The following is a 27883-nucleotide window of genomic DNA, read 5'->3' as shown; positions in this document are numbered from 1 at the left end:
GGCCTTGGGCCGAAGATGCAAGGAGCGTGGACCATGCAGACCCTCAAGCCGACGGCAGGACAGTGCACCTACCCCTCTCAGACAGGTCACCTGGAGGGATGACGTGAGAACAGGGGTGCCGTGGCATAGACTGAATGCGGACACACAGGGACTACCACTCCAAGGAGTTGGCTGAAAGCTGCGCTCACACAAAGGAAGGCTGCACCAAATTGCTGACACCCAGCGGCGGCCGCGACTGCAACCCACTTCTCACGCCTTGATATGCTTATGGTTGCTACTAGACTAACTGATTCTCACTCGTTTTTCTTAATCTGACCGCCTACGTGAACCAGCTTCAATGGACGCATGCACTAGTAAATACCTGGTCAGGCTACCAACATGCTTGCAAAAACGTAATCTCATGATAAGAAATGTTTCACTTCTATTTACGTGTATGCCCAGTGGTCCCACAGCTCACTGGTATAAAGTTGTTACCTAGCTAGTGCTACATAGAATCAGATATGCCTCAATAACTTATAGCTAGCCTATTAATCTTGTTGACATGCTAACACATACCATGCGAGGTCATTGTCATTGCTTGTCTTGTGCCTGCATCTATTTTAACTCCTGTGTTGCTTTCAATTGTGAGCTTACTGTTTACTCATGTGTTACCAAATGTCTGATTTTATTAACTTAGCGAGTTACTAATCGGATCTTATGATCCAAAGCTTGTTTTTTCCAACTACAGTTTACCGACACCAAATTTTATAATCGTTCTTTATTTACTATTACACTGTACTATACCTGTTTCGATAATTAACATAACAAAAAAGTGGCATTACTGAACAAGGAAGTGTATTTCTTAGATGCAAATGTTGTATTAACCCCATTTTGTGAACAAACCGTACACTATCCTTTTATCTTCTGTATCCCATCACTTATGCCACAATAAAACAAAGATTGACAAAAAAAAAAAAAAATCCACCCCCTCTTTAATTAATCCACCCCCTCTTTAATTAATCCACCCCCTCTAATTAATCCACCCCCTGTAATTAATCCACCCCCCCGTAATTAATCCACCCCCCCGTAATTAATCCACCCCCTCTAATTAATCCACCCCCTTTAATTAATCCCCCCCGCTCTAATTAATCCACACCCTCTAATTAATCCACCCCCCTTTAATTAATCCACCCCCTCTAATTAATCCATCCCCCTCTAATTAATCCACCCTTCCTTTAATTAATCCACCCCCTCTAATTAATCCACCCCCCTCTAATTAATCCACCCCCTCTAATTAATCCACCCCACCCTTTAATTAATCCACCCCCCTTTAATTAATCCACCCCCTCTAATTAATCTTATTAAGGGCCACTGTTAATAAACTAAACACTGATTTTCCATAATAGTACTTTTTAATTAAACTTAACATTTACAGTCAGTAGAGCGACCAGGCTGTACTTTCATAACTGCTTCATCATGTTTTCAATCTCAGCCTGGCAATCCTCCCTCTCCATTTGCTTTAAGGCAATGAACAGCTTTTCCACTGACGGTGAGTATTTGTCTATCACCAAACGGGTTGGTGAAACAGTTTTGCGAATTGCTTCATCATTAAGCTCATCAACTACTGAACAGGAGGCTCCTCCGAGCTCCTGAGCAAGCCTTTTCCAATCTAGGCCCAAGGGGTGAGAGGTATCTAGCATTGAGCAAAGGTTAGCCAGTGTACTGCCATCTATCCAGCGGATGCTGCACTTTCTTCCCAGGTGGTAAAGCATTCTGTGGTCATGCTGGGGAAACAAAATTTCCCATGGCTTTGTTTCCACATATTTCCCATAAAGACTTGTACATTCCTGCTCTGCCTTCAATATCTGCTCCCAGCTAAAACCACTAAGTCCTTCAGCCTTACCTCTGCCCAATGATAATCTTCTTACCCTAAAGGCCTTGCCACTTTGGAGATCTATTTTTACATCACTACTTATTGCAAGCAGTTCTCTAGGAATTAGATGCAGCTTTTCCCAAACTTGATCTTGACACTTTCTGAGCAAACATTCCACCTCTGTCCCTATCATCTCTAAGAGCTCATAGCATGCTCCCTCACTGCACTCCTTGTCCCATCCCCCAGTCAGGAACAAAGACCGCCTGTCTTCTGATATCTCCATTTTTATCATGGCTTCTGCAACACACTGGGCTCCCTCTCTCCAGAGGTGACACCGATGTGATCCAAACTGACGTAGAAGCCAGAGTTGGAGCTGTCCAATAAGATACTGGTTAAAAAGTCCCCTGCTTGTCTCTTGCCAGTGATAGACCACTCCTTTTAAATTTTTCCATTCCAGGTGTTCTGTAGGACCCCCACGTTTCAACCAAGCAGGCACTACATAATACCCCTCAGAGGTCTGTAACAACAGCTCCAGTGTTTCCAGCAATTGTAGAACAGTCTGAATGTCACCTTCACCATCTTGAAGCTCCAAGGCTGACTCCACCTCAGAGAGGCTCCAGCATTCTTTCTCTCGTCCTGAAGCTGGGCTAAGTAAAAAGTTACCAAACCTTCCAAATATATCTTTCAGTAGCCATGGTAGGTCTAAAATAACTAGTCCAGTTGGAGTTGGTATGCCAGAGGGACATATACAGAACCTAATGTCTAAGCAAGTTGCACTAACATTATTAGACAAATCATTTGCCACATCCTGAGATGTGTGGACAGGGTTAAGGGAGGAGTCAGGATTCAGGGTATGTTTTTTTGTTGATCTAGAGCAACATGGCAGATACAACAACTGGAAAAACAAGAACAAACAAGAAATTACACAGTGATATGAACGTTCTATGACAAAACACATGACTACACAGTAAGATTTCAGAGATTTAAGATTAAAGTTCAATTTGTTAGTGATTTAGCCAATTTACATGTTGCAAATGTAGTGTTTTTTTATAGATTCTGCAATGATAATAGGAAAAATACAGAACACCAGCCATCAGCCTGTCTTTAGCTAAAGAATAAACTAACTGTATGATCATGCTTTTAAGTGAGGTCTAAGTATTAAAGTTATAGACCAGGGGTTGGAAACCTTCAGCACACAAGATGTTGTGAACTACTTCTCCCTTGATGCTTTGCAGGCATTATGGCTGTAGGAGCATTATGGGAGATGTAGTCCACAACATCTGGAGTGCTGAAGGTTGCCCAACCCTGCTATAGACAAATGCCTCAAAATATATATCCTTAATATTTTAACTGTTAATAATCCTTGATGGATACAATTGACAAACATAGTACTAAATCCCCTGTGACCACTGTGTGTGTAATTTTGTGAATATGTTAAGCTATACGATCTGACAGAGAATTAGAGTCCAATAACAGTATAACAGTTAAGGTTAGGCTGCATCCCATGATTCATATGGTGGCCATGACTCCACTATTTCTGAAACTGGGTAGACCATTTCCAGGCACTACTCCAAAGGGACACTCACCTCAGAGATGTTGTGTAGATACTCCACAGCAGTTAGTAATCTATTTGTGCAAAGTGGTTCAGACAGACCCCGTGCAACAGACGCACTAAAGTTCTTCCAGTCCTGGAACCGTATCTTCAGAGCAACATAAACCAATCAAAAAGAAATATAGTGAAACAGTAACAAACAAACAAACAAACAAACAGGAACCATGTATGTTTGTTTATTGCAAAAATGTAATAAAATTAAATAAAACGCTATGGGATATAAGAGCGCTATATAAACAAATATAAGAAATGTTAAAGAAAACAACTTGATTTAAATGGATGAAAGAGCTAGACAAGGCTGCAAGTTATAGATCCGTGCACTTACAATAAAAAAGAACAAAAAGAGACTTGAACTTGCATTTAAAAAAAATAAATGTATGCTTGTTAGAAACGTAAAGTGGTACTGTCACTTTTCTATGACCCCTGTAAATGTTATTAAAGGCAAGTTGAAGAAACAACTCAGTGTAGTGCTTATGCCACCTACAGTCCTTGCATAGGCGTGCGCACGGGGTAATCCCCGCGGCACGCCTATGGATTGAGTCCTGCAGGAACGGAGTTCCTGCACTTTTTTGTGCAGGAACGCCGGTCCTGCAGGCACTCAGCGCCCCCCTTCCTCCCCCCATGTCCCCCCTGTCATGGATGGGAGGGGGGGGCAAGAGGTTATGGAACCCCCCCCCCCGGTCGGCTCTCTCAATATCAGCCGCGGCGAGGGAGCTGTGAGCTTTCTGCTCCCTCTCGCCGCGCGCTGCTTGCTGATGCTGGGAGCCGGAATATGACGTCATATTTCGGCTCCCAGGTACAGCAGACAGCCTGCGCGGCGAGAGGGAGCAGAAAGCTCACAGCTCCCTCGCCGCGGCTGATATGGAGAGAGCCGCCCGACCCACTGGACCCCAGGGACAAGTCCACGCCAGCACTCCAGGTAGGGAGGCTGGGTGGACATTTTTTTAATTAAAAAATAATAATTTGTGTGTGTGTGAATGTGTGTGTGTGTGTGTCTGTGTGTGTGTGTCTGTGACTGTGTTTGTGTGTGTCTGTGACTGTGTTTGTGTGTGTGTGTGTGTCTGTTTGTGTGTGTGTCTGTTTGTGTGTGTGTGTGTGTGTGTGTCTGTGTGTGTCTGTTTGTGTGTGTGTGTGTGTCTGTTTGTGTGTGTGTGTGTATGTGTTTGTGTGTGTGTGTATGTGAATATGTGTGTGTGTGTCTGTGAATGTGTGTGTATCTGTGTATGTGTATCTGTGTATGTGTATCTGTGAATGTGTGTCAGTGTATGTGAATGTGTGTGTCTATGAATGTATGAGTGTGTGTGTGTGTCTGTGAGTGTATGTGTGTGTGTTTGAGTATGCGTGTCAGTGTGTGTATATATATATATATATATATATATATATATATATATATATATATATACACACACTGGAATGTATATTATTTTTTTGGGGGGGTGGGAATCTTGGTTCCCACACTTTATTCCCCAGGACTTTATTCTCCCCTGTCGGCTCACGCAGAACCGGCGCTGAGTGTCGGCTCTGCTCTAAGCCTCCATGGGCCGGCGGGGAGATCAAAGATCTACCTCACCGGCCCACGGCAGCATGAAGGGAGGCAGGAGAGGACCCGGGGAGCTCTAGACAGCAGCTCCGCCAGGTTCCTCTGGCGAGATCTGAGCGTTGCCACGGCAACGCTCAGATCTCATGAGAGTTAACTCTAGCCCCGCAGGCTAGGGTTCACTCTCCACTGGACCACCAGGGATGGCACATGGCAGCAAGGATCCCCCCTCCCTACATAAGGTAAGAAGGGAGGGGGGATATTTACTAATCTGCCCCCACCTCCACAATCTGTCCAAACATACAGCACACACACACACATACAGCACCCACACACAAAAAGCACCTACAGACATACAGCACTCTCACACAAACAGCACACACACAGCACCCTCACACACAGCACCCAAACAGCACCCACACACATACAGTACACATACAGCACCCTCACACACACAGTACACTAACCGCACCCTCACAAACACACACAGCACCTTTACAAACACACAACACCCTCACACACAGCACACTAACAACACCCTCGCAAACACACACACAAACAGCACCCTCAGAAATACATGACACCCACACACATCACACAAACAGCACCCTCACACACACAGCACCATCACATACTCATCACACAAACAGCACCCTCACACACACAGCACCCTCACACAGCACACTAACAGGACCCTAACACACACACACACAAACACCCTCACACACAAACAGCACCCTCACACACACACACACAAACACCCTCACCCACATAGCACACTACCAGCACCCTCACACAGCACACTAACAGCACACTAACAGCACACAAACAGCAGTGTATGTATATATGTGTGTGTGTGTGTGTGTATATATATATATATATATATACACATATATACATATACATGCGGCGTGTGTTTTTACTTTAGGGTGCACACCCTAATGCAATAGCCTGCGCACGCCTATGAGTCCTTGCGTGATGTTAACAAGACTGTGTTTCAAATAGAATTCGTAGCCTTACTATCTCAAAACTACTATGTGTTCTTTGTCAAAATACTTTTACCCCTTGATCTCAGGCTCTTACCATTTATATTATGGCAAAACCTGCATGTCACAAAGCAGTTAATCTGCCTCAAAATATTTATAATTTTATTTCCTGTGGTATTCCCCCTTAAAGAAGCATTACTTCCCTTTTTTGAGCATTATAAATTTCTACCACAGGAAAGCTCTGGGCAAAATTTTATGGCAGTGTGTGATGGCAGCTGAGTACAGTATTAAAAATCAAACTTAATTATAGAATAGTGTGCGGGACCGCCTGGTACCCCAGCTGGGTACCTCCGCCTAGTATGCTTCCTAGCTAGAACCGGGACACCTGTAGTGTTTCAGCCCCCAGACACCGCTGCTTGACTGGGGTCTATCCGTAATTTCCCACCCTGGAAAAGGGTCCTGCAGAAAGTATAACTGTATAGCTGGCTCGCCCAAACACTAGCCGAGACTTAATAAAGGGTGAAGTAGAATGGACTTATTAGGTCAAGGCACAATGAATTTATACACAGACCCCCAGCATGGGGTCTCCATCCATTGTAACATAAGCCAGTCAAGTTGCCTCTGTGTCTGGTAGATAATTGAGTCAGATATCGGTTAAGCCAGTGGTTCCCAGACTTTTTAGGTCCAAGGCGCCCTTAATATTTGAATTCATTCAGTCATTCTTTTTATAGTGTATTAAATAAATAATGATTTAAAAACAAATATTAATCCATCCTTTCCTGGTGTTACCTAGTTGGGAGAGGGGCATACTGATCTGAATCTGGTCTGCCCCTCCACTGGGTGCAGACCATGTGTAACTGTCTCGCAAGCTCAGGGACTTGCAGTGTCCTGTGGTAATCTGCGGCAGTGCTCTGACTGGCCGGAGCTAGGAAGACAGCTACTTATGGTCTCCAGCCAAAAGAAGTGCATGCCAGATGTGTCAGACTGCAGAGTCACATGCACAGAGTCCCACAGTCAGATGCACACAGTTATACATACACACTGTCAAATACACAGGATCAGGCAGAAACACACAGGTACAGGCATAGGCGTGCGCAGCCTGTTGCATTAGGGTGTGCACCCTAAAGCACAAACACACACGCCGCGTGTATATGTATTTTTATATACACATATATATATGTATACACACACACACACACACAAATACAAGTATACGTAGGTGCAGTGTATGTGTGATTGTGAGCTGTGCAGTGTGTAAGGGGTGCAGTGTGTGTGATTGCGAGGGGTACAGTGTGGTGTAATTGTGAAGGGTGCAGTGTGTGTGATTGTGAGGGGTACAGTGTATGTAATTGTAAGGGGTACAGTTTGTGTAATTGTGAGGGATTCAGTGTGTGTGGGGTACAGTGTGTATGATTGTGAGGGGTGCACTGTGTGGGCGACAGGGGTTAGGAGGGTGGAGGGGCAGCAACAGGGGTTGGAGGGGTAGAGGGACAGGAGGTGGGGGGGTGGAGGGGCAGTGACAGGAGGTAGCGGGGGTAGACGGTTAGTGACAGGGGTTAGGGGGGTAGAGTGGTGTGACAGGGGTTGGGGGTAGAGAGGTAGTGACAGGGGTTGGGGGGTAGTGACAAGGGTTAGGGGGGTAGAGGGGCAGTGACAGAGGTTGGGGGGTGGAGAGGCAGTGACATGGGTTAGGGGGGTAGAGGGAAAGTGACAGGGGTTAGGGGGTAGTGACAGGGGTTAGAGGGGTAGTGACAGGAGTTAGGGGGTAGTGACAGGAGTTAGGGGTAGTGACAGAGGTTAGTGACAGGGGTTAGGGGGTAGTGACAGGGGTTGGGGGTAGTGACAGGGGTTGGGGGCTAGAGGGGTAGTGACAGGGGTTAGGGGGGTAGAGGAGCAGTGACAGGGGTTAGGGGGGGTAGTGACGGGGGTTAGGGGGGGTAGTGACGGGGGTTAGGGGGGTAGTGACGGGGGTTAGGGGGTAGTGACGGGGGTTAGGGGGTAGTGACGGGGTTAGAGGGGTAGTGACGGGGGTTAGGGGGTAGTGACAGGGGTTAGGGGGGTAGTGACAGGGGTTAGAGGGGTAGTGACAGGGGTTAGGGGGTAGTGACAGGGGTAAGGGGGTTAGAGGGGTAGTGACAGGGGTTAGGGGGTAGTGACCTGGGTTAGGGGGGGTAGAGGGGTAGTGACAGGGATTAGAGGGGTAGTGAAAGGGGTTAGGGGTAGTGAAAGGGGTTAGAGGGGTAGTGACAGGGGTTAGGGGGTTAGAGGGGTAGTGACAGGGTTTAAGGGGGTAGTGACAGGGGTAAGGGGGTTAGAGGGGTAGTGACAGGGGTTGGGGGTAGTGACAGGGGTTAGAGGGGTGGGGGCAGTGAGTGACAGGGGTTAGGGGGTTAGAGGGGTAGTGACAGGGTTTAAGGGGGTAGTGACAGGGGTAAGGGGGTTAGAGGGGTAGTGACAGGGGTTGGGGGGTAGTGACAGGGGTTAGAGGGGTAGTGACAGGGGTTAGAGGGGTAGGGACAGGGGTTAGAGGGGGTGGGGGTAGTGAGTGACAGGGGTTAGGGGGGTGGGGGGGGCAGTGAGTGACAGGGGTTAGGGGGGGTGGGGGGGCAGTGAGTGACAGGGGTTAGGGGGGTGGGGGGGCAGTGAGTAACAGGGGTTAGGGGGGTGGGGGGGCAGTGAGTGACAGGGGTTAGGGGGGTATGGGGGCAGAGGCAGGGTGGGGGGGAGTGAGTGACAGGGGGCAGAGGGGGGTTTAAATACTTGCCCTGGTGGTCCAGTGGGCGCCCTCTCTCTTCAGTCTGCAGCTCCGCCGGGAGTGAGCTGCAGACCACATGGTGAGTCTCGCGATCTCCAGGCAGAGCGTTGCCGTGGCAACGCTCTGACAGGCTGGAGATCACGAGACACTTCAGTCTGCAGCTCACTCCCGGTGGAGCTGCAGACTGAAACTGGATCTCCATCAGGGCAGACAGACAGGAGGGGCCTCTCACCCAGCGGCATTGTGTGCACGCCGCCGGCCCCCTCCTGTGTCGGGTCCTCGGTCATAGACCGAGGACCCGACATGTTAGTCTGCCCCGTGCGCATGCCTATGGGTACAGGCAGTTACACACAAACAGTTACAGGCAGATACACACACTCACACAGTTACAGGCAGACAGGATGTCACACATGCATACAGTTACATACAGTCACACACATAATTATAGGCAGACAGTCACACGCAGACACAATTAAAATCAGACAGTAAAACACACACATATACACACAGTTACAGGTAGACAATGACAAACACACACACAGTTACAGGCAGACAATGACAAACACACACAGGTACAGACAGACAGTCCCATACATACAGCCACAAATACAGTCTCTCTCTCTCTCTCTCTCTCTCTCACACACACACACACACACACACACAGTTACATGCAGACAGTCACATACACAGAGGCAGACAGTCACACAGGCAGATAGTCAAACACACACACACGCAGAGGCAGACAGCCACACACACACACACAGGTACTCACACACACAGAGGCAGACAGTCACACACACAGGCAGACAGTCACACACACACACAGACAGTCACACACACAGGCAGACAGTCACAAACACACACAGGCCTACATCCACACACACACACACAGACAGTCACACACACAGGCAGACAGTCACAAACACACACAGGCAGACAGCCACACTCACAGGCGACAGTCACAAACACACACAGGCAGACAGCCACACACACAGACACAGGCAGACAGCCACACACACAGGTACTCACACACACCCAGAGGCAGACAGCCACACACACACAGTCACACACACACGGGCAGACAGCCATACACACAGGCAGACAGTCACACAGGCACACACACACACACAGGCAGACAGCCACACACACACAGTCACACGCACACAGGCAGACAGTCACACGCAATCACACAGGCAGACAGTCACACTGTCAGACAGACAGTCACACACACAGGCAGCCACACACACACACAGGCAGACAGCCACACACACACAGTCACACACACAGGCAGACAGCCATACACACAGACACACATACACACACACAGGCAGACAGTCACACACACACAGTCACACACACAGGCAGACAGCCATACACACAGACACACACACACACACACACACACACAGGCAGACAGTTACACACACAGGCAGACAGTCACACACACACACACACACACACACAGGCAGACTGTCACACACATACAGGCAGACAGCCACACACACACACACACACACACAGGCAGACAGCCACACACACAGGTACTCACATACACAGAGGCAGACAGTCACACACACACACAGGCAGACAGTCAGTCACACACACACAGAGGCAGACAGTCACACACACACACACACACACACACACACAGGCAGACAGCCTCACACACAGGTACTCACACACACAGAGGCAGACAGTCACACACACACAGGCAGAGAGTCACACACACAGGTACTCACACACAGTCAGTCATACATGGTTACCTCTGTCCTTTATGGTCTGGGAGGAGTGAAGGCAGTGCAGCTCTGGTTGTTGGGGAAGCAGGGACTCCTTCCTGCTTCCCATGCAGCGTCATTTAAGCCCAGCACTGCCGTCATTTAAGCTCCTCCCCATCGCAATGCTGGGAGTTTTGTTTTTGAATCCCGGGTTGAGAATAATGTAATCCTCCACCCGGGTAGCCGGCCATGTGTGAGCTGTGTCGGCCACATTGTGCCGCCTGCTCCACGGTGCCATGTGCGGCCGCACAGCTCGCACACCCCTAAGGCCGGCCCTGACAGTGCTGCGGCATTTACCGGCGCAGTAGTGTAATGTACAGTGTTAATGTTTGAACGGGTGCTTGTATATAGTTTTAGTGTTTTAACACAGGGGTGTTTGTATGTAATGTTTGCGCTTGATTGCAGGGGTGTGTTTAAATGTAATGTTTACTTTTAAAGGCGGATCTACATTTGTGTGAAGTATTTGTGTTTGAGTGAAGGGGTGTGTTTGTATGTAATATTTGTGTTCGATTGCAAGAGTGTGTTTGTATGTTGTGCTGGTGTTTGACTGCTTGGATGTATGTATATACACTACCACATACACACATACATACATACTTGCACAGATATACATACAAATTAACACAAAGATACATATAAATACATCGACACATACACACAAATTCATATAGACACTGACACATAAACACACTCACACATGCATACACCGACATATACACACACACACACACCCTGACACACACAAACTATGATACATGCACACACCATGACCCAGGTACACACACTGACATAAACACACACTGTGACACAGATGCACATACACAGATGTATGCACACACACAGACACACAGATGTCTGCACACACACAGACACGCACTCACACAGAAGCACACTGACATATACACACACATACACACCCTGACACACACACAGATGCACACACTAACACACACACAGATGCACACACTGACACACACACACTAACACACACAGAAGCACACTGACACATATACACACCCTGATACACACTTGCACACACATACCCTGACACACACATACAAACATCCTGACACACACACACTGACACACACACCCTGACACACACACACACAAACACACACACAATATTTGTTATATCTCCAGCCACCCTCCTGCTGTTAGCTTACCTTGTATGTCCAGGAGGGTGGCTTGGAGTCCTGATGGCTGGTAGGAGTGAGGGGTCTGGAGCATCTCCTGTAATGCTCATCTCCCCTCATGCTGCGGCTTCCTTCTCTCCCTCCTGCACGGTCTATCTGCACGAAACTGGGAGGAAGTGACAGGATGTCACTTCCTCCCAGCCGGCCGACATTACAGGGGCCCGGTCACGGTCTTAAAGGACCGCGGCACCCGACCAGGCCCCTGTTCAGCAGTTATGTTTTCCCCATGCTATAATCATAGCACCAGGGAAACATTCCACAGCAGCCCTGTGTGCACGTCGCGGCGCCCCAGGGCAACACACAAAACACCCTAAAACATACACACCCCCACATGTCATACATCCCTGGGTAGCACCCTATCTGTCCAAATGAACCGGCGCAGAGTTCCATGGCGCTGAAGGGGAAAGTCCTGGTCACTCAAAACAGTGGCACTTTCATCGGCTCCCCAAAGTACAGGGTATTATTGGATGCCTCATCACCTCCTCTATCTCCCATCCAAAAAGCACCTTGCTCGGTGATACTGAGACCGAAAATGCTCAAAATAAAGCGGATCCGTTACAGAGTTCCAGTGAGTTTGGAGGTTGCTCCAGGTCAGCTGCGCCGTGCCACTGGAGCCTCCCTGCTGTAGTAGTCCTGGGGCCACAAGAAGGGCACTAAATAAGAGGCACCGCTGGGAGGGTGTAGTTTAGTGCAGATAGCTGCTTCCAGAGGAGGTGTAGGGTTCGGGAGTCAGGTACAATTAGGTAAGGGGACAAGGTGGGGCATAGTCTTTTCAGATGGGAGAAGGGTCTCTGTGGCAAGGCCCACAGTCCTTACGCAGGATGCTAGCTATCACGCTCCTCCAAGAGCTCATGGCATAGGCATGTTTGCCACAGAAAGCTACCTGTGAATCTGCAATCTAAGTGTTATGATCACTGCAACACATGGCTCAGAGCACATCACAGCATTAGGCTCTTTGACACTGCCTTCTCATCTGCATTAACCTTTAATTTTAGTCCTCTTCCTTTAATCTTGGTAATACTCACTGTGACGAAATGACCCTGGCATCTCGAAGGACTAGTATAATCCGAGGGTACTTGCATTAACTTACACAGCTGATCGCTGTACTAAGTGCTATGACCTGCGCGTGAAGTCGCTTTATTTACCAGCAATCACATTATAGCAGATCTTGAATAGTTACAGCAAAGAAAGAGACAAGCAACTTCCTTGGTGCAAACAGCAACTGCACTTTATTTTCACACCCAGAAGATATACAAACTATTCTTCCCTTCCCCTATCTCCAAGTCCACCTTGATAACTTAAGCATACCTTGATCGGTGAGCAGATATCTCAGCATGACAGACTGTATTACAATCTGTTTTTGGTACCAAATGGAGAGGGGAGTCTCTGCCTCTTGAGCCATGCGACACATTAAAGTCCCATTTTGTCACACTCACAGAGATGGTGGGCTCACTGAGAGTGCACCATTGCTAACAAGCCTACTTTTGAGCTATGCCTCATTGCACCTAATGTCTTACCAAGAATTCCTTTTAAAACAAAGTCTCTCGCCATCTGGGATTTATTATCTTTGAAGCACAGCCAATAAAAAGCTAGAAAGGCCTCCCATAAATGGAGAAATGTTACTACTTAAAGGGGTACTAAAAGCATCCAGATCACATTATCTCAATGAAGTGGTCTGGATGCAGTACTCTTATCTGTTCAAGCCTGCAATTAAAAATAATTCTATTTTTTTGGCAGTGTTTACATTGCAGGCTTAACAGGTCTCTAGTTGCTATTTACATGAAAAGGTCTAGAGGCTGAAATGTTGTATATGATTTAATTGAATACAATTATTATTGAAGTCCTCAGAATACACTCATCTTTTGAATATCACTCTCTCTCTCTATATATATTTTTTTTCCTCACTGACCACAGACCACCCTTTTACCCAGGAACAGTACATGTCTCCCAACCACCACATCCCTCTAAAAATAAATATATTCAACCAATTTCACTCTCCAGTCCATGCCTTCCTGCCAAGCACCATTCCCAGTGGCCCAAGAGTTCCTGTAGACCCACAGGAAGCTTGTTGAGGAACGGCGTGCCTGACCGGGAGCAACCTCCAACTCCTCTAGAACTCCTGATTGGATCACGAAGTTGCTGTGGTTCAGTAAAACTTTGTCGAGAGTGCTCTCAGTCCCAGAGTCACCTACCAGAGTGCTTTTTGGAGGGGTGATAGAGGATGTGGTGAGGTATCGAAAAATATTTAGGACTTGAGGCAGTTCCATGTACCAACAGAACGAGCCATCATTTTAGGTGACCGGGATTTCCCACCCAGCTCTGTGGGACTTATTGCCAGATCAGAGGACGGTTGCTGCCCGGTTAAAACTCAGACCATCCACCTCCGATCTAAGCCCTTTTTGGACAGAGTGGGCGCTTTGAAGAGAGCTTTATGTGGACAGTATTTGTTTGGGGATCTGGGCACATGAACCCTGTTTATAGGTTAAATTGTTAACCGGTGCCTTTTGTCTGATCGCTAATTAATTTATCTAGTCAGGCACACACACCTAGGCGCCAGGTATGTTGCAATATGTATTGTTCTCCTGGGGATCTCGAGTTGAGGACCCGGGTATAAAAGTGGGTAATTTTCCCAATAAAACCAGCTCTGCTTCACCCTACACTACGTCTACATTAGCTTGGGTGAATCTGCTATAACAGCTGAAAACACTATAATATGATCTCTGAGCTATGATCACTGAGGGGAAGGCAGCGGGTCCTTGGCAGCGGGTCGTCTGCGAGATGGTTGCCACACTCACCCCTCCTGGGTGATATATATATAGAAGATAGATATATATAGACGCCTGGGAATCTGAGGGTTCTGTGCAGTATCTTAACTGTCCTAGAACTGCATACTTCTGGACAGCAAACTCAGATGCCACCCCTGGAATCTGTTGAAGTCACTCAACCAACATGGGTTCACAGTTTCTGTAGTAGACCCCTGTTTCTATTAATTTGGTGTTTAGTGCCTGTTCCTCTCCTGCTGAGGATTAGTGCCTCAGTGCCTTGACACTCATCAGGCCCCGAACTCCTTCCTTCTGGCTGTTGTACAGTCTCTGGGTGCTGGAGTTCGGTGGAATCATTAATTCGTAGTGCATAGTTTCTAGTAGTATGACATCCATGGTGACCAGCTTTTCTCTTGGCCAGGTTATTATTCCAGATGGGTACCTGATGACTAGTAGGTCATATGTATTGAGGGCTTGGATCTTGTTCTTGCCTGGGACTTCAGGACCTGTCTGAGTCTTTAAGGTACTTGGATGTTGCCATCCTCCTTGCCTCTTCCTCATGGTTGCCATGTGTTTGTAGCACCCCCAGGTACTTATAGCTGTTCTCTACATTTACTATTTGGCCTTTTGGTACTTTAACTCCTTTTATCCTAATCACCTTGCCTCTTTTTGCTATCATCCACCCCACTTACCGAGTTCAAACGACATTCGGATGTCCTTGCTGTATATCCTAGTTAGGTCGATCAGTGAGTCAATGTCCCACTCACTTTTGGCATACTGTTTGATGTCATCCACTTCATTGTGGTTATTTAGGTGGTTGTGACCTATGCAGAACAGCACTGGGGATAACCTTTCACCTTGGTATATACCACATTTGATGTTCACTTGTGTTATTGTCCTGGAACTGCTTTCCACTTGCCCAACAAGTTCTTGATGAAGGCTCCAGTATTGTCTGTTCGTATTCATGTGGATGGTTCTTTGGTAGCCAGAGCATTTATTCACTTCTCTGGTTATCTGCTCAGTCTGGTTGCCAGTCTTTGCTTACCAGTACCAATTCATACCAGTGCCTCTGGTATGGGCATATCCTTATATATCCTCAGTAGTGTGCAAGTGGTCAAGCATTTGGAGTACCACTATGGCCTGTTGGGCTCAAATATTCTGCAGCATGGAGACTAAGGTGAAAAGCCAAGACAAAGGCAACATGGAAGGAAGTTAGTAAGCTAGATCAACTTCACGGAGGTGGAAAGTTCAAGAATAGATCCTCTCTGTTGTTAATCTGGACAATGTATAAACTGGCATGACTCTCTTGATTTGTTACTTTTTCTTACTTTCAACACTCTAACCATTGTGCTATATATAAAAATACACAAAAGAACAAATACACATAAAAATACAATGCACAAATTCGAAGCAATATCTGATTTGCAGTAGTATCAAGATTGTACGTAAAGGACTCCCTATCACAAATATAATAAATTCATAGAATCAGCTAAATCAGTTATTGCATTGGGTGTGTATATTTTGGGGTGTAGTTTTATGTATTTTTGTGTATTTTGTATGGAGTTTTGTGTCTTTGTTTATATTTTTTCATGCATAATAATACATCTATTGTAGATATTGTTTTGTAGAGAGCCACTTACCTTCTCTCCGAGCAGCAGCCTCACTTGTTTCATAACATACTGGCAGATGTGAGGCATTGTATCAGCTATGCTGTCCTGTTAACAAAAATAGCAGCAAATAACTATTTGTGCTCAGAATACAAGCACTTTGCAGATTATGAAAACATTGATACTCTTGTGTTTGTATGCAGTAAGCAGGTATCATATCTGAATAACCCCTTAAGGACTGAGCCAAATGACAAAACTTGGAATTTGACTATATGTCTGTTCAACCGTAATTCACCTCTTTCATATTAAGTGCACCCACACTTATTTATATACTTTTTTTTTCAGGAGAAATAGGGCTTTCATTGAACATCAATTAGCTATTAAACATAATTTATTATGAGTAAAATATAAAAAATTTGATAAATTAAGAAATTTCAATTTTTTAGTTCTGCATGAGATTTTAACTGTGAATGTCATAATACTGTTTCTTTTTACTGCAATAAAATACACATATTTGGTTTTAGTGATGTCTCATGTGTAAAACAGTACCCCCTATGTACATGTTTTATGGTGTTTTAGGAAGTTACAGTGTCAAATACAGCATGTAAACATTTTCAGTTTTTTCACATTGAATGAGAATTATCCAGGAATGAGAATAACCCCCATGATGCCATACCATTTGCAATAGTAGATAATCCAAGGTATTGCAAATGGGGTATGACCAGTCTTTTTTAGTAGCCAATTAGTCACAAATACTGGCCAAAGTTAGCGTTAATATTGTGTGTGAAAAATGCAAAAAACTAATTTGAACGCCAATTTTGGTCAGTGATTGTGACTAAGTGGCTACTAAAAAAGACTGGCCATACCCCATTTGAAATACCTTAGGTTGTCTACTATTGCAAATGGTATGCCATCATGGGGGTAATTCTCACTCCTGAGCTACGATACGGTCTCAAAGGCAACGTAACCAATCTGACGAATTTCAATGTGAAAAAACTGAAACACAAGCCTTATATTTGACTCTGTAACTTTTGAAAATACCATAAAACCTGTACATGAGGGGTACTGTTATACTCAGGAGACTTCACTGAACACAAATATTAGTGTTTCAAAACCATAAAACATATCACAACAATTATATTATCAGTGTAAGTGTCATTTGTGTGTGCGAAAAAAATAAAAAAAATGCCACTTTCACTGATGATATCATTGTTGTAATACATTTTACTGTTTCGAAACACAAATTTTTGTGTTCAGCGAAGTCTCCCGAGTAAAACCGTACCCCCCATGTACAGATTTTATGGTGTCTTGGAAAGTTACAGGGTTAAATACAGTGCAAGCAAATTAAATTCTCTGGACCGGAAATTGTAATTTAGAAAATGACTTAATTATGTAAAAATATTACATAAATATATATGTAGAATAGAATAAATAAATAAATATATATATATATATATATATATATATATCTACATATATAAAAAGTCATTATTTTTATTTATATATAGGTATATATATAGTGACATACACATATATATTTATGTTTATAGGTATATATATATTATTTTGTATATTTTGATATCAATATATATATATATATATATTAATATCAAACTACAGTTAGAATGAAATTACACATATGTATTTTACATTTTTTCATTTTTTATTATTTTACATTTTAAATTTTTTATGTATTTATATATTTATTTATTTCATTTTATATACATAATTATAATTATATATATATATTTAATTATTATAATTCTACATGTATTTTGATATTTTAATATATATATATTAAAATACACTTAGTGTATGTATATATATATATATATATATATATATATATATACTTAGATCATATACATAATATATATATATGATCTAAGTATATATTTTACACTGTTTTTAATCTTTATTGAACTTTATTACATGCAGCAGGGGGACTACCTATCATTCCAGGCAGTCCCCCAGCTGACACTGCTATGGACGGCTATTCCGTTCATGTGATCGTGAGGTCCTCGCGATCACATGGCCCAGGAGGGTCGAATCGGCAGCAGGGGGACTGCCTAGCATGCCAGGCAACCCCCCATCAAGATGACCGTTTAGAGCCGGGTCCCCCAAGGACGACATAGTACGCCCGCAGTCCTTAAGAGGTTAATACCTAGCTAAAGGGACACTGTAGTCACAAAAACATTTTGAGAAAGCCTCATCGTGAAACGCGTATTTGGATGTTTTATATTTACTTTTACTACTGGATAAAGTAATTTTTTTGGACAAATAGACCTGGTTTGTGCCAATTTCCTTTAAATTTTATTTACCATTTTAAAATATATTTGATATATTTCCTTTGCTACTTGGCTTTTTACTACTAATCAAAAGAAATCAGAGGTAGGGATTATACCACCAGAGCTGATACCATCGAGCAGTAAGCCTGCCCTACGCTGTTACTCCAAGTAAATCCGAGGTGGGGATAATACTACCAACACTATATCAATAGAGCAGTGCTTCTGCTCTACACTTGTGAGTATTACTCTTATCACTCTTTTATACTCTATTTTATCACAATTGAGAGCACTATTGTTGCCTTTTATCTTCCCTTTGGAGCTTTGGATTACCAGACGGTGCTGACGGATACATCTTCCCACATCCCATAAGCGGGGATTATGTTCTTCACACCAGAGCTGGCCATAGCTCTAAATGTGAGTTCTCTACCTCTTGTTACTTACTGCACTTTTGGACTCTAGACGTACTGCACTATTGGTTGCTTTCTGCCTCTTCTCTGTTTCATATATACGAACTAACACCCTGAGATGTATCCACTCCCAATTAAGAGAATATGTCTTATCAAGTTTCCCTGATTATCTACTGCTACTCTAGCGAGACCTCCTACCCTTTCTAAGACTATTTTATTTGTATTGGAGTAGCCCTACTCCATCTTTTTTTAGCTTAATAAGCAGTTTTGGTGTATATATCATGCCACTGTAGTCTCACTGCTCAATCTTCTGCCATTTAGGAATTAAATCACTTTGTTTATGCAGCCCTAGTCACACCTCCCCTGCATGTGACTTGCACAGCCTTTCATAAACACTTTCTGTATAGACTTATCTAATGTTTATACTTCCTTTATTGCAAATTATGCTTAATCTAGAATGTCTTATCCCCTGCTCTGTTAATAGCATGCTAGACCCTGCAGGAGCCTCCTGTATGTAATTAAAGTTCAATTTACAAAGCAAGAGATACAAACTTTTAAAGTAAGTTAGATCTGATTGAAAATGAAACCATTTTGTTTTCATGCAGGCTGTGTCAGTCACAACCAGTAGAGGTGTGGCTAGGGCTGCATAAACAGAAACAAAAGTGATGTAACTCCTAAATGGCAGTGAATTGAGCGACGAGGGCATGATCTATACACCAAAACTGCTTCATTAATCCAAGATGTTTTGGTGACTATAGTGTCCCTTTAATGTAGGTATTTGAAATATGTATAGATTGTGGTCTGTTTGGGTCTGAGTCCATGCAGGGTATTTATGTTCCCTAAATATACAGGAAGTCATTCTTTTTGTTCACCCCTTTCACTTTGATGTATTCACATTTAAGCTGTTCTTTGTAGCACACATGAAATGAACACAATGAAGTGTATCTAGTTTGGTTAAGTTGCATTACTCCATGATTTACAAATAGCATGGGCCTCATTTAACATTTTTGGATAAGCTTTTCAAATGATTTACTATGTTTTGATACACTTTTAAAATTATTTAATATTTCAAAAAATATCTACATTTTTTTTTTTTTAAACAAAAAACAACACTATTTTGGCATTGATTTTAGGGACCACTCAGTTTAGCAGCAGTATATTTGCAGGATATAAATGCTTAGGTAATAAAGGAACCAGATCATTATCATACCAGTTTACAACTCTAAGCAATAAAATTGGTTGCAGCCTTTTGATGAATAGGGTTCAAGACACAATCCCATTCGAACAGTTGATTTATGCTTATGTTAAATTACACCATACACCCTCCTCTATATGCCTGCAGTAATTTTGGGAACAGACCTAGGAGAGGTTTGATGCCATGAAAGTGAAGAAAATCTAATTGCATTAATGGATTTACAGCTAAAGAGAGGACTACAATTTTTAATTAAGACATTATTTTTAGGCCTCAATGTAATATTGTTGGATAAGCTTTCCAAACAATTTAATATTTTTAATTAAACATAAAATATTTTTTTCAAAATATAAAAAAATATATTACATGTAAAAATATATCACAAACTAACAAAATATTAAATAAATTACAATATTTTTCAAAGCATTAAATCATTCTAAAATGTTACCTAAAATATCAAATATTTGGAAAGCTTATCAAACAATACTATATTAAGGCCACTATACACATACAGAATACACAGAACACACAGGGGCTTAGTGGGTTTACCTGTAGAATTTGATTGGAAATGTTTCTTAGTTCTCCTCTTATTGGTTGCATATCATTCAAACTACTACAGTTCATAGGAAAAAACTGCATTTTGAAACATTTGAACAGCTCTAGCTCCTGTTTCATTACACTGGAGTAGAAACAATTTGCTGTGGGATAAACAAGATAAAATACACAATTTAAATACCATATACTTGCATCACAACTACCCCCTGCATTGTCAATCTGCATTATATAAAGTTTTCCCCTGGACAACTTGGGAAGGGGGAGCATGACTGCTGCCCATGTTTGGTGGGGTGGACTTTAAAAAGGATAATTTGTTGCAATTTTTTGTGGAGAGAAGTGGGTTTTGTGGAGAGAAGTGGGGTGGAGACTTACCAGTCAGCAGAGACAGTAGAGCGGGTACGTTAGAGGGGTTTGTCTTGATGCAGAGTGGGCTCAGCTTAGTTGCTGCATTCGGGGCTGATTACATTAGTGTTCTATGCGGGTGTATTGGCCGACGGTGGTCAGTAGACTTAACCCCTTAAGGACACATGACATGTGTGACATGTCATGATTCCCTTTTATTCCAGAAGTTTGGTCCTTAAGGGGTTAATTCATGAGATGAAGCAGGACATGGCATGTTGTTTTGCACTCTTTAAGGAGTTGACGCTCATATGGTCGGAAATAATTCCTCAGCCAGTTTGGTGGGTTTCAGGTAGGGGTAGACCCTTAGAACGTTTCCATCGAAAAGTGAATATGTCCATGCTTGTTCAATGGTTGGAAGGGTTTGTAATTTGGCACTCTAAGCTGGAAGGGGAGAACTCCAATGTCATGAGGTGGCATGGGATTCATTTGGCTCCCATTGGTCTGGACATATTCAACATTGGTTAGTAATCAGGTGTTGAGGCTGCGCTGTCTGTGGGGGAGGGGGGGCGCAATGCTGGCGCTGCATAGTGTGCAAGAGGGCGGCTTTGTGGTGGCGGTATCCCTGGACAGTGCAACTGGGAAAAAAGGAGGAAGAAGCAGAGTCAAATTGGGGAGGCGACAGTCCGCATGAGGGCTGATGGCAAGTGCCGGCTGTTGAGGCTCTTGGGAAAAGAGTTTGGAGAACTGTCTGTTGGGTTAACCGCCCAACAGCTGACAGGTTATGGTTATTTGAATTGATTGAAATTTAATAAAGCTGTGGCAGTTGCCCTTATCCACAGAAAAGGTGTGTGGTGTCTTATTGGGGGGGCAACGGGAAAAAGAGTAATGGGTCAGCAGTAATGTTCTTTCCCATTGCTTAAGTAACGGAAGCGAAAAAATGTTATATTCCAAATAGATAACACTAAATCTATTTAGATCTCCATACCACTTTTAATGTCTAAGTGAATATGTAGAGGTGCTAGAACAGCTTTTGTATTTTTGTTCTACCAAAATATCGCTCTTTCACAAGTTATTTACCCACAATATATATTTTTAACGCAAACATAAGGTTGAAGAGAGGAAGAAAATAGTTTCACAGCAAAATAGACATGTTAAATTGTCCTGAATTTGGAGAACCTTGCCAAGCCTAGAATTTTGATCTATTATGGCAGTGAGAGGTCACAAATTACAAATGGTGCACTACCATTTAAAGGGGATATGTTGGGTTTTGGCATAACCTGGTAGGTAACTATGGCTATTATTTACTTTTTGAACAGATTGTACTTCAAATTGCCATTGTAAGACTGGCTCTCTGGTACAGCCTGAGCATTGCCTATAAATTAAATGATCCTCATGGTACAAATATGATACATTTTAAATTCACATTGACCAGAACCCATGCTCTGGCTCTGGACTAATATTCAGAGCGATGTAGAAAAACGGAATAAAAACAATACAAACAAACCAATACTAATATTAAAAATGTGCATGTTAATTTAAAATACTTTTTTACTCCCAGGTACATTTCATCTGCTAACTTGGGCGTTGGTTCTGGTCATTTTGAAAAATTTGGAAATCATTCAAATATTTTCAAACTTCCTAAAGCGAATATGGATTTATTTTTAATGCACCGTTGCTTTGGTCTTTTTTTTTTATCAATTTATCTTTTGCAATTCCTCTGCCCCCTCCACCCCTCCTCCTTCCCCCCCAATATTTACATCTAATAATATAGATTTTATTTGGGGGGGTTTGGGACAGAAGAAAGATTTAGGGTGAGGAGGAAGGTAGGGTTTATTAACCCTAAGGGGGTGGCGGACTTTGCCATTAATTGAGGGGAGTGGACAATGGCATATCCACCCTCCCTTGTATAATTATCTATAGCCCCCACCTGCTGACCATAAGTAGGTGCAAGCGGGACATTATGATGTCCCCCAAATTTTTAATTATAACAGTCTCCACTCGCTGGAGGGTGGGAAAATGGGGGGGGGGGGGGGGGGGGGGGTGAACAGGGATCTGTGCAGCTCTTTTTTTTTTTTTAATGTAGAGTCTCCCACCTAATGCTCATAGGTGGGAGCACAAGGGGGCAATGGCTGCCCAGTCATTTGTTTTAAATATTTAGTAGATATGTTAACATGCAGCAAGTAGGGGCATAGGGAGGTTTAAAACCTTCCTTTTAGCAATGATGGGCTTTTTTAAAAGGTATTTATTTTTGAAATCCAGGCTCAGATTTGAAGCATTAGGGTCCAGCTTTGAATTATCTGGAGATGTTCAGTCTTCAGAATGGTTCAGAGCCTGAACTGCAAAATCCATACATTATTAAGCAGCACAAACAATGTCTGTTTTTTGCAGTCAGACCTTAACTGAACAACCTTGCTTATCTGCTGTTATTTCTAAACTTTTATAATTATTGGCTTGCTGAATCCTGCCAATGATGTATCAGTACTTTAATAATTATGAAGAAAGGCGTTTAGAAATGCAAATACTGAGCAAACACCACATGCCAATTTATATAGCCTAATTAACATGCAAAATATCCACTGTGTCACAAGCGTTCCACTTACCTATTTCTAATCTGCTCTCTTCTCTTAGCTTATCAAAGTGGCTTCCAATTAGGATGAGGTGACGGCATGAATTAATGTTGGAAGTTACACTCAGAAATCGTAGCCAGAAAGTTATCTGTGGAGTAACAATAGATTAAACACCAGAATAACAGAATAGTAAAAGTGTCTTGTTAGGAATAATTATGTTGACCATGGGGGATCAAACAATGAATTGACCTTGACACCTTGAGGTATAAATAAGTATCAAAACGTGTGCATTAATCAATTGATGTACGTCACTATATCACCACAATCATACAAACTGCTTGCACTGCATGATACAGGACAACATGTAAACAGCAACATACCAAAACACATAAGATCACATGTGTATGATAGTGTAAGGTAAACGTCTAACATCATAAAGTTCTGCTTAAGGAGCCATCATCCAGCACCCAAAAGGTAAGGAAACAAGAGGATGGCTAAAACCGTGTAAAGTATGAGTTATTCTTGGTTGTGTGTCAATGTGTACATGTATCTGTGTGTCTATGTGTGATCACACCACTGCATTCAAGTGCCAACACTACACACAAATATACACTGCATTGAAACACAGTCTATACAAAAACACACATACATTGAAACACATAGACACTGTGCACAATTTAAACAAAGACTGGGCAAACTGTAGATTTTTAGCTGGCAGAGCATCATGTGAGTTGTGCGACAATTACGAATCTACCCTTTTACTACCTGTAAGGAAACCAAGTCTAGCCAAACCGCGTTCGGTAGTTTCCTCCCGAAAGGTCAGAGTCTAAGGTAGTGAGAGTTCGGTTCGGTAGTTACAGGAAACGAAATCCATACGAAATATAACAGCTGCATAAGATAATTCCCTTGGTACAGCATACGAATTCCAAATAACAGTCAGAGTCCAGGATCAGGATACAAGTAGAACTAACTTTTATTCACATACATGGCTTTTTATGCAGGTCCCCATGCAAGGGGACATCCCACAGGGAGGAGTAACATTTATCCAATCCTGGACAGTAAAAATATAAAACACACCCAACACAAACAGGCAGTTCCCTCCCCTAGTCCTGGAGATAATCAGGTCTGATATAGTAACAACCTAATTATCTCCAGGCTGAAAATTCACTGTTTTCCCCAATTTCTGGAACACCCCTTTATACCTGGGGTATCCCCACAAATCCTATGTCCCCTGATAGCCCCGATCTGGGTGACCAACATATCCAAATTTCACCCAGATCGGTTCAGGGGTTCGCAAAACCCATGGAAGTCTTTTGTGACCGGTTCACTGTGGGTGGGCTGCCCAAAATAGTTCCAGAGATTCGTGTGGTTTTGCCGGTCACTTTAGAAAAAGGGAAAAAACGAATAAAAGTACCGAATGAGTTCCCCTGGCTCCTAGCAGCGATTGTTCCCCTCATTCGTGTGCATATTTGTACCGAATAGCGCTCTTCTAGCTAATCGGTATCAATAGTTCCAGCGTTCGTATGATTGAGACCGGTGTTCGGGAAGTCGAGTGTCCGATTTTAGTTCCAGACACTCGACGACCAAGTCCCGCTGCCTTTGTTTGACGAAAAAAAGATGGCCGCGGTTTTCTCTGCCACGTGGCATTCGGCAGTACGAACGCTGACCGCACACATAGAGGGTGAAAGTGATGCCGGCTTTGAAGTTAAGTGAGCCAGGGGTGGTCTTTGTTCGGCAGTCCCATCTGCCGAATGAAAATACACAGAAACAGCAAGAAATATGCAAAAAAATACCGAATAATAGAGTCATTTCTTCACACTACCCTTGCTTAAATTTGCATTAGAAGCCTGTTCCTCCACTGTCAGTACTTTGGGTTACATATGTAGAACTCACAAATTTATATTTTTGGAGAAACCTTTTAAATTATGTGATGTTTAAAAATATTTTAATATTTTTTATATATTAATATATGTATTTTTTATTTTTCGATATTTTAAAGTTTTTTTGTTTTTTTTTTAAATCCTTTTTAAATGTTTATCCAAAAATATAAAATAATTTGAAATGCTCATCTAAACATATTAAATCGAGGGCTATTTGTTTAGTTTTAGGACCATGCACAGAAAATAGGGACTTCATTTAAATCTGAAAGGTTTAAATGAAGTCCCTAATTTAAATTACTTCTAACATTTTGTGTTTAGAAGATTTTCACTTAAGTGGGTGGGATTGTTCAAATATGAGGAGCATAATGTAAAGCTGGGATATCTTGCTTAGAAAGGTAGCAAATTTGGAATTGGAAAAATATCACTGTACTTTACCTGGTCAATAGTTTGACTCTGTCCTCCACTATGGTCACTCATTATACCCTCCAAGTTAAAGACTACACAATAAACTGTGTTGGCTCCACTGGTTTTGAGTAGGAGGGAATGTGTGAAGTAATACTCCATTTGACCCGCAAAATCCCAGATAACAACCGAGGCATCTGTAAGGCAAGACACGTGGACCAGGAATACTTAAGACAATGCCTTTTTATTTATTACTTTGTAATAGATTAGCATCCCTCTGACCAATGTCACATAAACAAGAGCAAGCATGATCTGCTCACCTTCCAGCTCTGTGTGTGATAGAGAAACTCCTTTTGTGGATGGAGGGGTATTACTGCCAAGGTAATAATGAAGCTGGGAGATTAACCCTGTCTGGTAGAAATTGTAAGAAAAAAAAACCAATAAGAGCACAATAAAGAAATCTAAAAAAGACAAATGGAGCAGTAAAGAGCTAGCTGGATTGGGATCAGTAAAACGTGTAATAAAAAAGAAAAGCAAATGAGAAAGGAAAACATAAGAAAACTGACCAAGAAAAGAAATAACGTGCGATGTTAGATTAACATCACACCCCGTGATGTTTAGCTGGACAGGTTTTTTTTTGTCATCTAATTCATTAGGCGCAAGGTGACTACTCTATAGGAGGTTTTGTAACAATGTTAAATTGCAGGTTATATAGCTGTCAATAGCAGCAATAAGGAGCACCTTGTTTACAAAAGTTTTATTGAGGACTCTGTAAAGGAGTCTACATGAAGCATATACGGTTGAGTGAAGGTACGGCATTAGGTGATTGTATAAATGTTATAGAATAACTATTCTAGCTGTAATGCTGTAGGAAGCAGTGACAGTAGGATTAAAGACACACATTTGTGAAGAAGAGAAGAAATCTTGAACCTTTCTAAAGCCAGTAGTCGTATAATTTAAAACATGAATTTGATTTTACATAGGGCCACACAGTGGACAGTTTATTATTGGTTAAACTAGAAACATGTAGGGGTCACTATTGAGACACACATGGAATTAGTACAATGCTTACACTTTTGAGAGTGTTGGTGAAGGTAGTTTTTCCTACTCCGCTGTGTCCACAGACAAAAAGCTTTATCCTCCTTCCAAGTCTAACACAGGAATCTGAAGAGGAAGAAAGACCCTCGGGTCTAGAAAATCGTCTGTCAGGTGGAGATTCATTAGGACTGACAAGTCTGCCAGTAGGAAGACTCTGCGTCCTTTGGGGGTGTCTATTAAACAAGAGTAGTTTTTGTTGCTCCTAAAATATTAATTAGAAAGATTAGAAAAGCATACAGAAAACACTAAATAAAATATTACTTTACAGTTGCAAGAAAAAGTACGTGAACCCTTTGGAACGATATGGATTTCTGCACAAATTGGTCATAAAATGTGATCTGATCATCATCTAAGTCACAACAATAGACAATCACAGTCTGCTTAAACTAATAACACACAAAGAATGAAATGTTGCCATGTTTCTATTGAACACACCATGTAAACATTCACAGTGCAGGTGGAAAAAGTATGTGAACCCTTGGAATTAATAACTGGCTGAACCTCCTTTGGCAGCAATAACTTCAACCAAACGTTTCCTGTAGTTGCAGATCAGACGTGCACACCGGTCAGGAGTAATTCTTGACCATTCCTCTTTACAGAACTGTTTCAGTTCAGCAATATTCTTGGGATGTCTGGTGTGAATCGCTTTCTTGAGATCATGCCACAGCATCTCAGTCAGAAGGCATATTTTCTTCTGTTTAAGCCATTCTGTTGTTGATTTACTTATATGCTTTGGGTCATTGTCCTGTTGCAACACCCATCTTCTGTTGAGCTTCAGCTGGTAGACAGATGGCCTTGAGTTCCCCTGCAAAATGTCTTGATAAACTTGGGAATTCATGATAGCAATCCGTCCAGGCCCTGATGCAGCAAAGCAGCCCCAAACCATGATGCCCTCACCACCATACTTCACAGTTGGGATAAAGTTTTGATGTTGATGTGCTGTGCCTCTTTTTCGCCACACATAGTGTTGTGTGTTTCTTCCCAACAACTCAACATTGGTCTCATCTGTCCACAGAATATTTTGCCAGTACTGCTGTGGAACATCCAGGTGCTCTTGTGCAAACTGTAAA

The 27883-nt window shown here is 42.8% G+C and overlaps 1 protein-coding gene across 1 annotated transcript in view; it reads right to left on the bottom strand.

The window, feature by feature from the left end:
- Nucleotides 1-1358: 1358 nt before the first annotated feature.
- The window catches only part of LOC134602907 (uncharacterized), an 84379-nt gene continuing 57854 nt past the window's right edge, over nucleotides 1359-27883 (bottom strand). Inside the window, exons 8-15 of the mRNA XM_063448371.1 lie at nucleotides 26788-27015; nucleotides 26036-26126; nucleotides 25749-25912; nucleotides 23467-23581; nucleotides 20519-20667; nucleotides 16116-16190; nucleotides 3439-3552; nucleotides 1359-2747 (exon numbers count right to left, since the gene is read on the bottom strand). Coding sequence (XP_063304441.1) covers nucleotides 1440-2747; nucleotides 3439-3552; nucleotides 16116-16190; nucleotides 20519-20667; nucleotides 23467-23581; nucleotides 25749-25912; nucleotides 26036-26126; nucleotides 26788-27015 — 2244 coding nt within the window. The 3' untranslated portion in view covers nucleotides 1359-1439. The remainder of the gene's footprint in view (nucleotides 2748-3438; nucleotides 3553-16115; nucleotides 16191-20518; nucleotides 20668-23466; nucleotides 23582-25748; nucleotides 25913-26035; nucleotides 26127-26787; nucleotides 27016-27883) is intronic.

This window comes from Pelobates fuscus, chromosome 3 (assembly GCF_036172605.1).
Source record: "Pelobates fuscus isolate aPelFus1 chromosome 3, aPelFus1.pri, whole genome shotgun sequence".
Taxonomy (NCBI): domain Eukaryota; kingdom Metazoa; phylum Chordata; class Amphibia; order Anura; family Pelobatidae; genus Pelobates; species Pelobates fuscus.
Note: the sequence above shows the minus strand (reverse complement) of the source record. Positions and strands in the feature narration are given on the sequence as shown.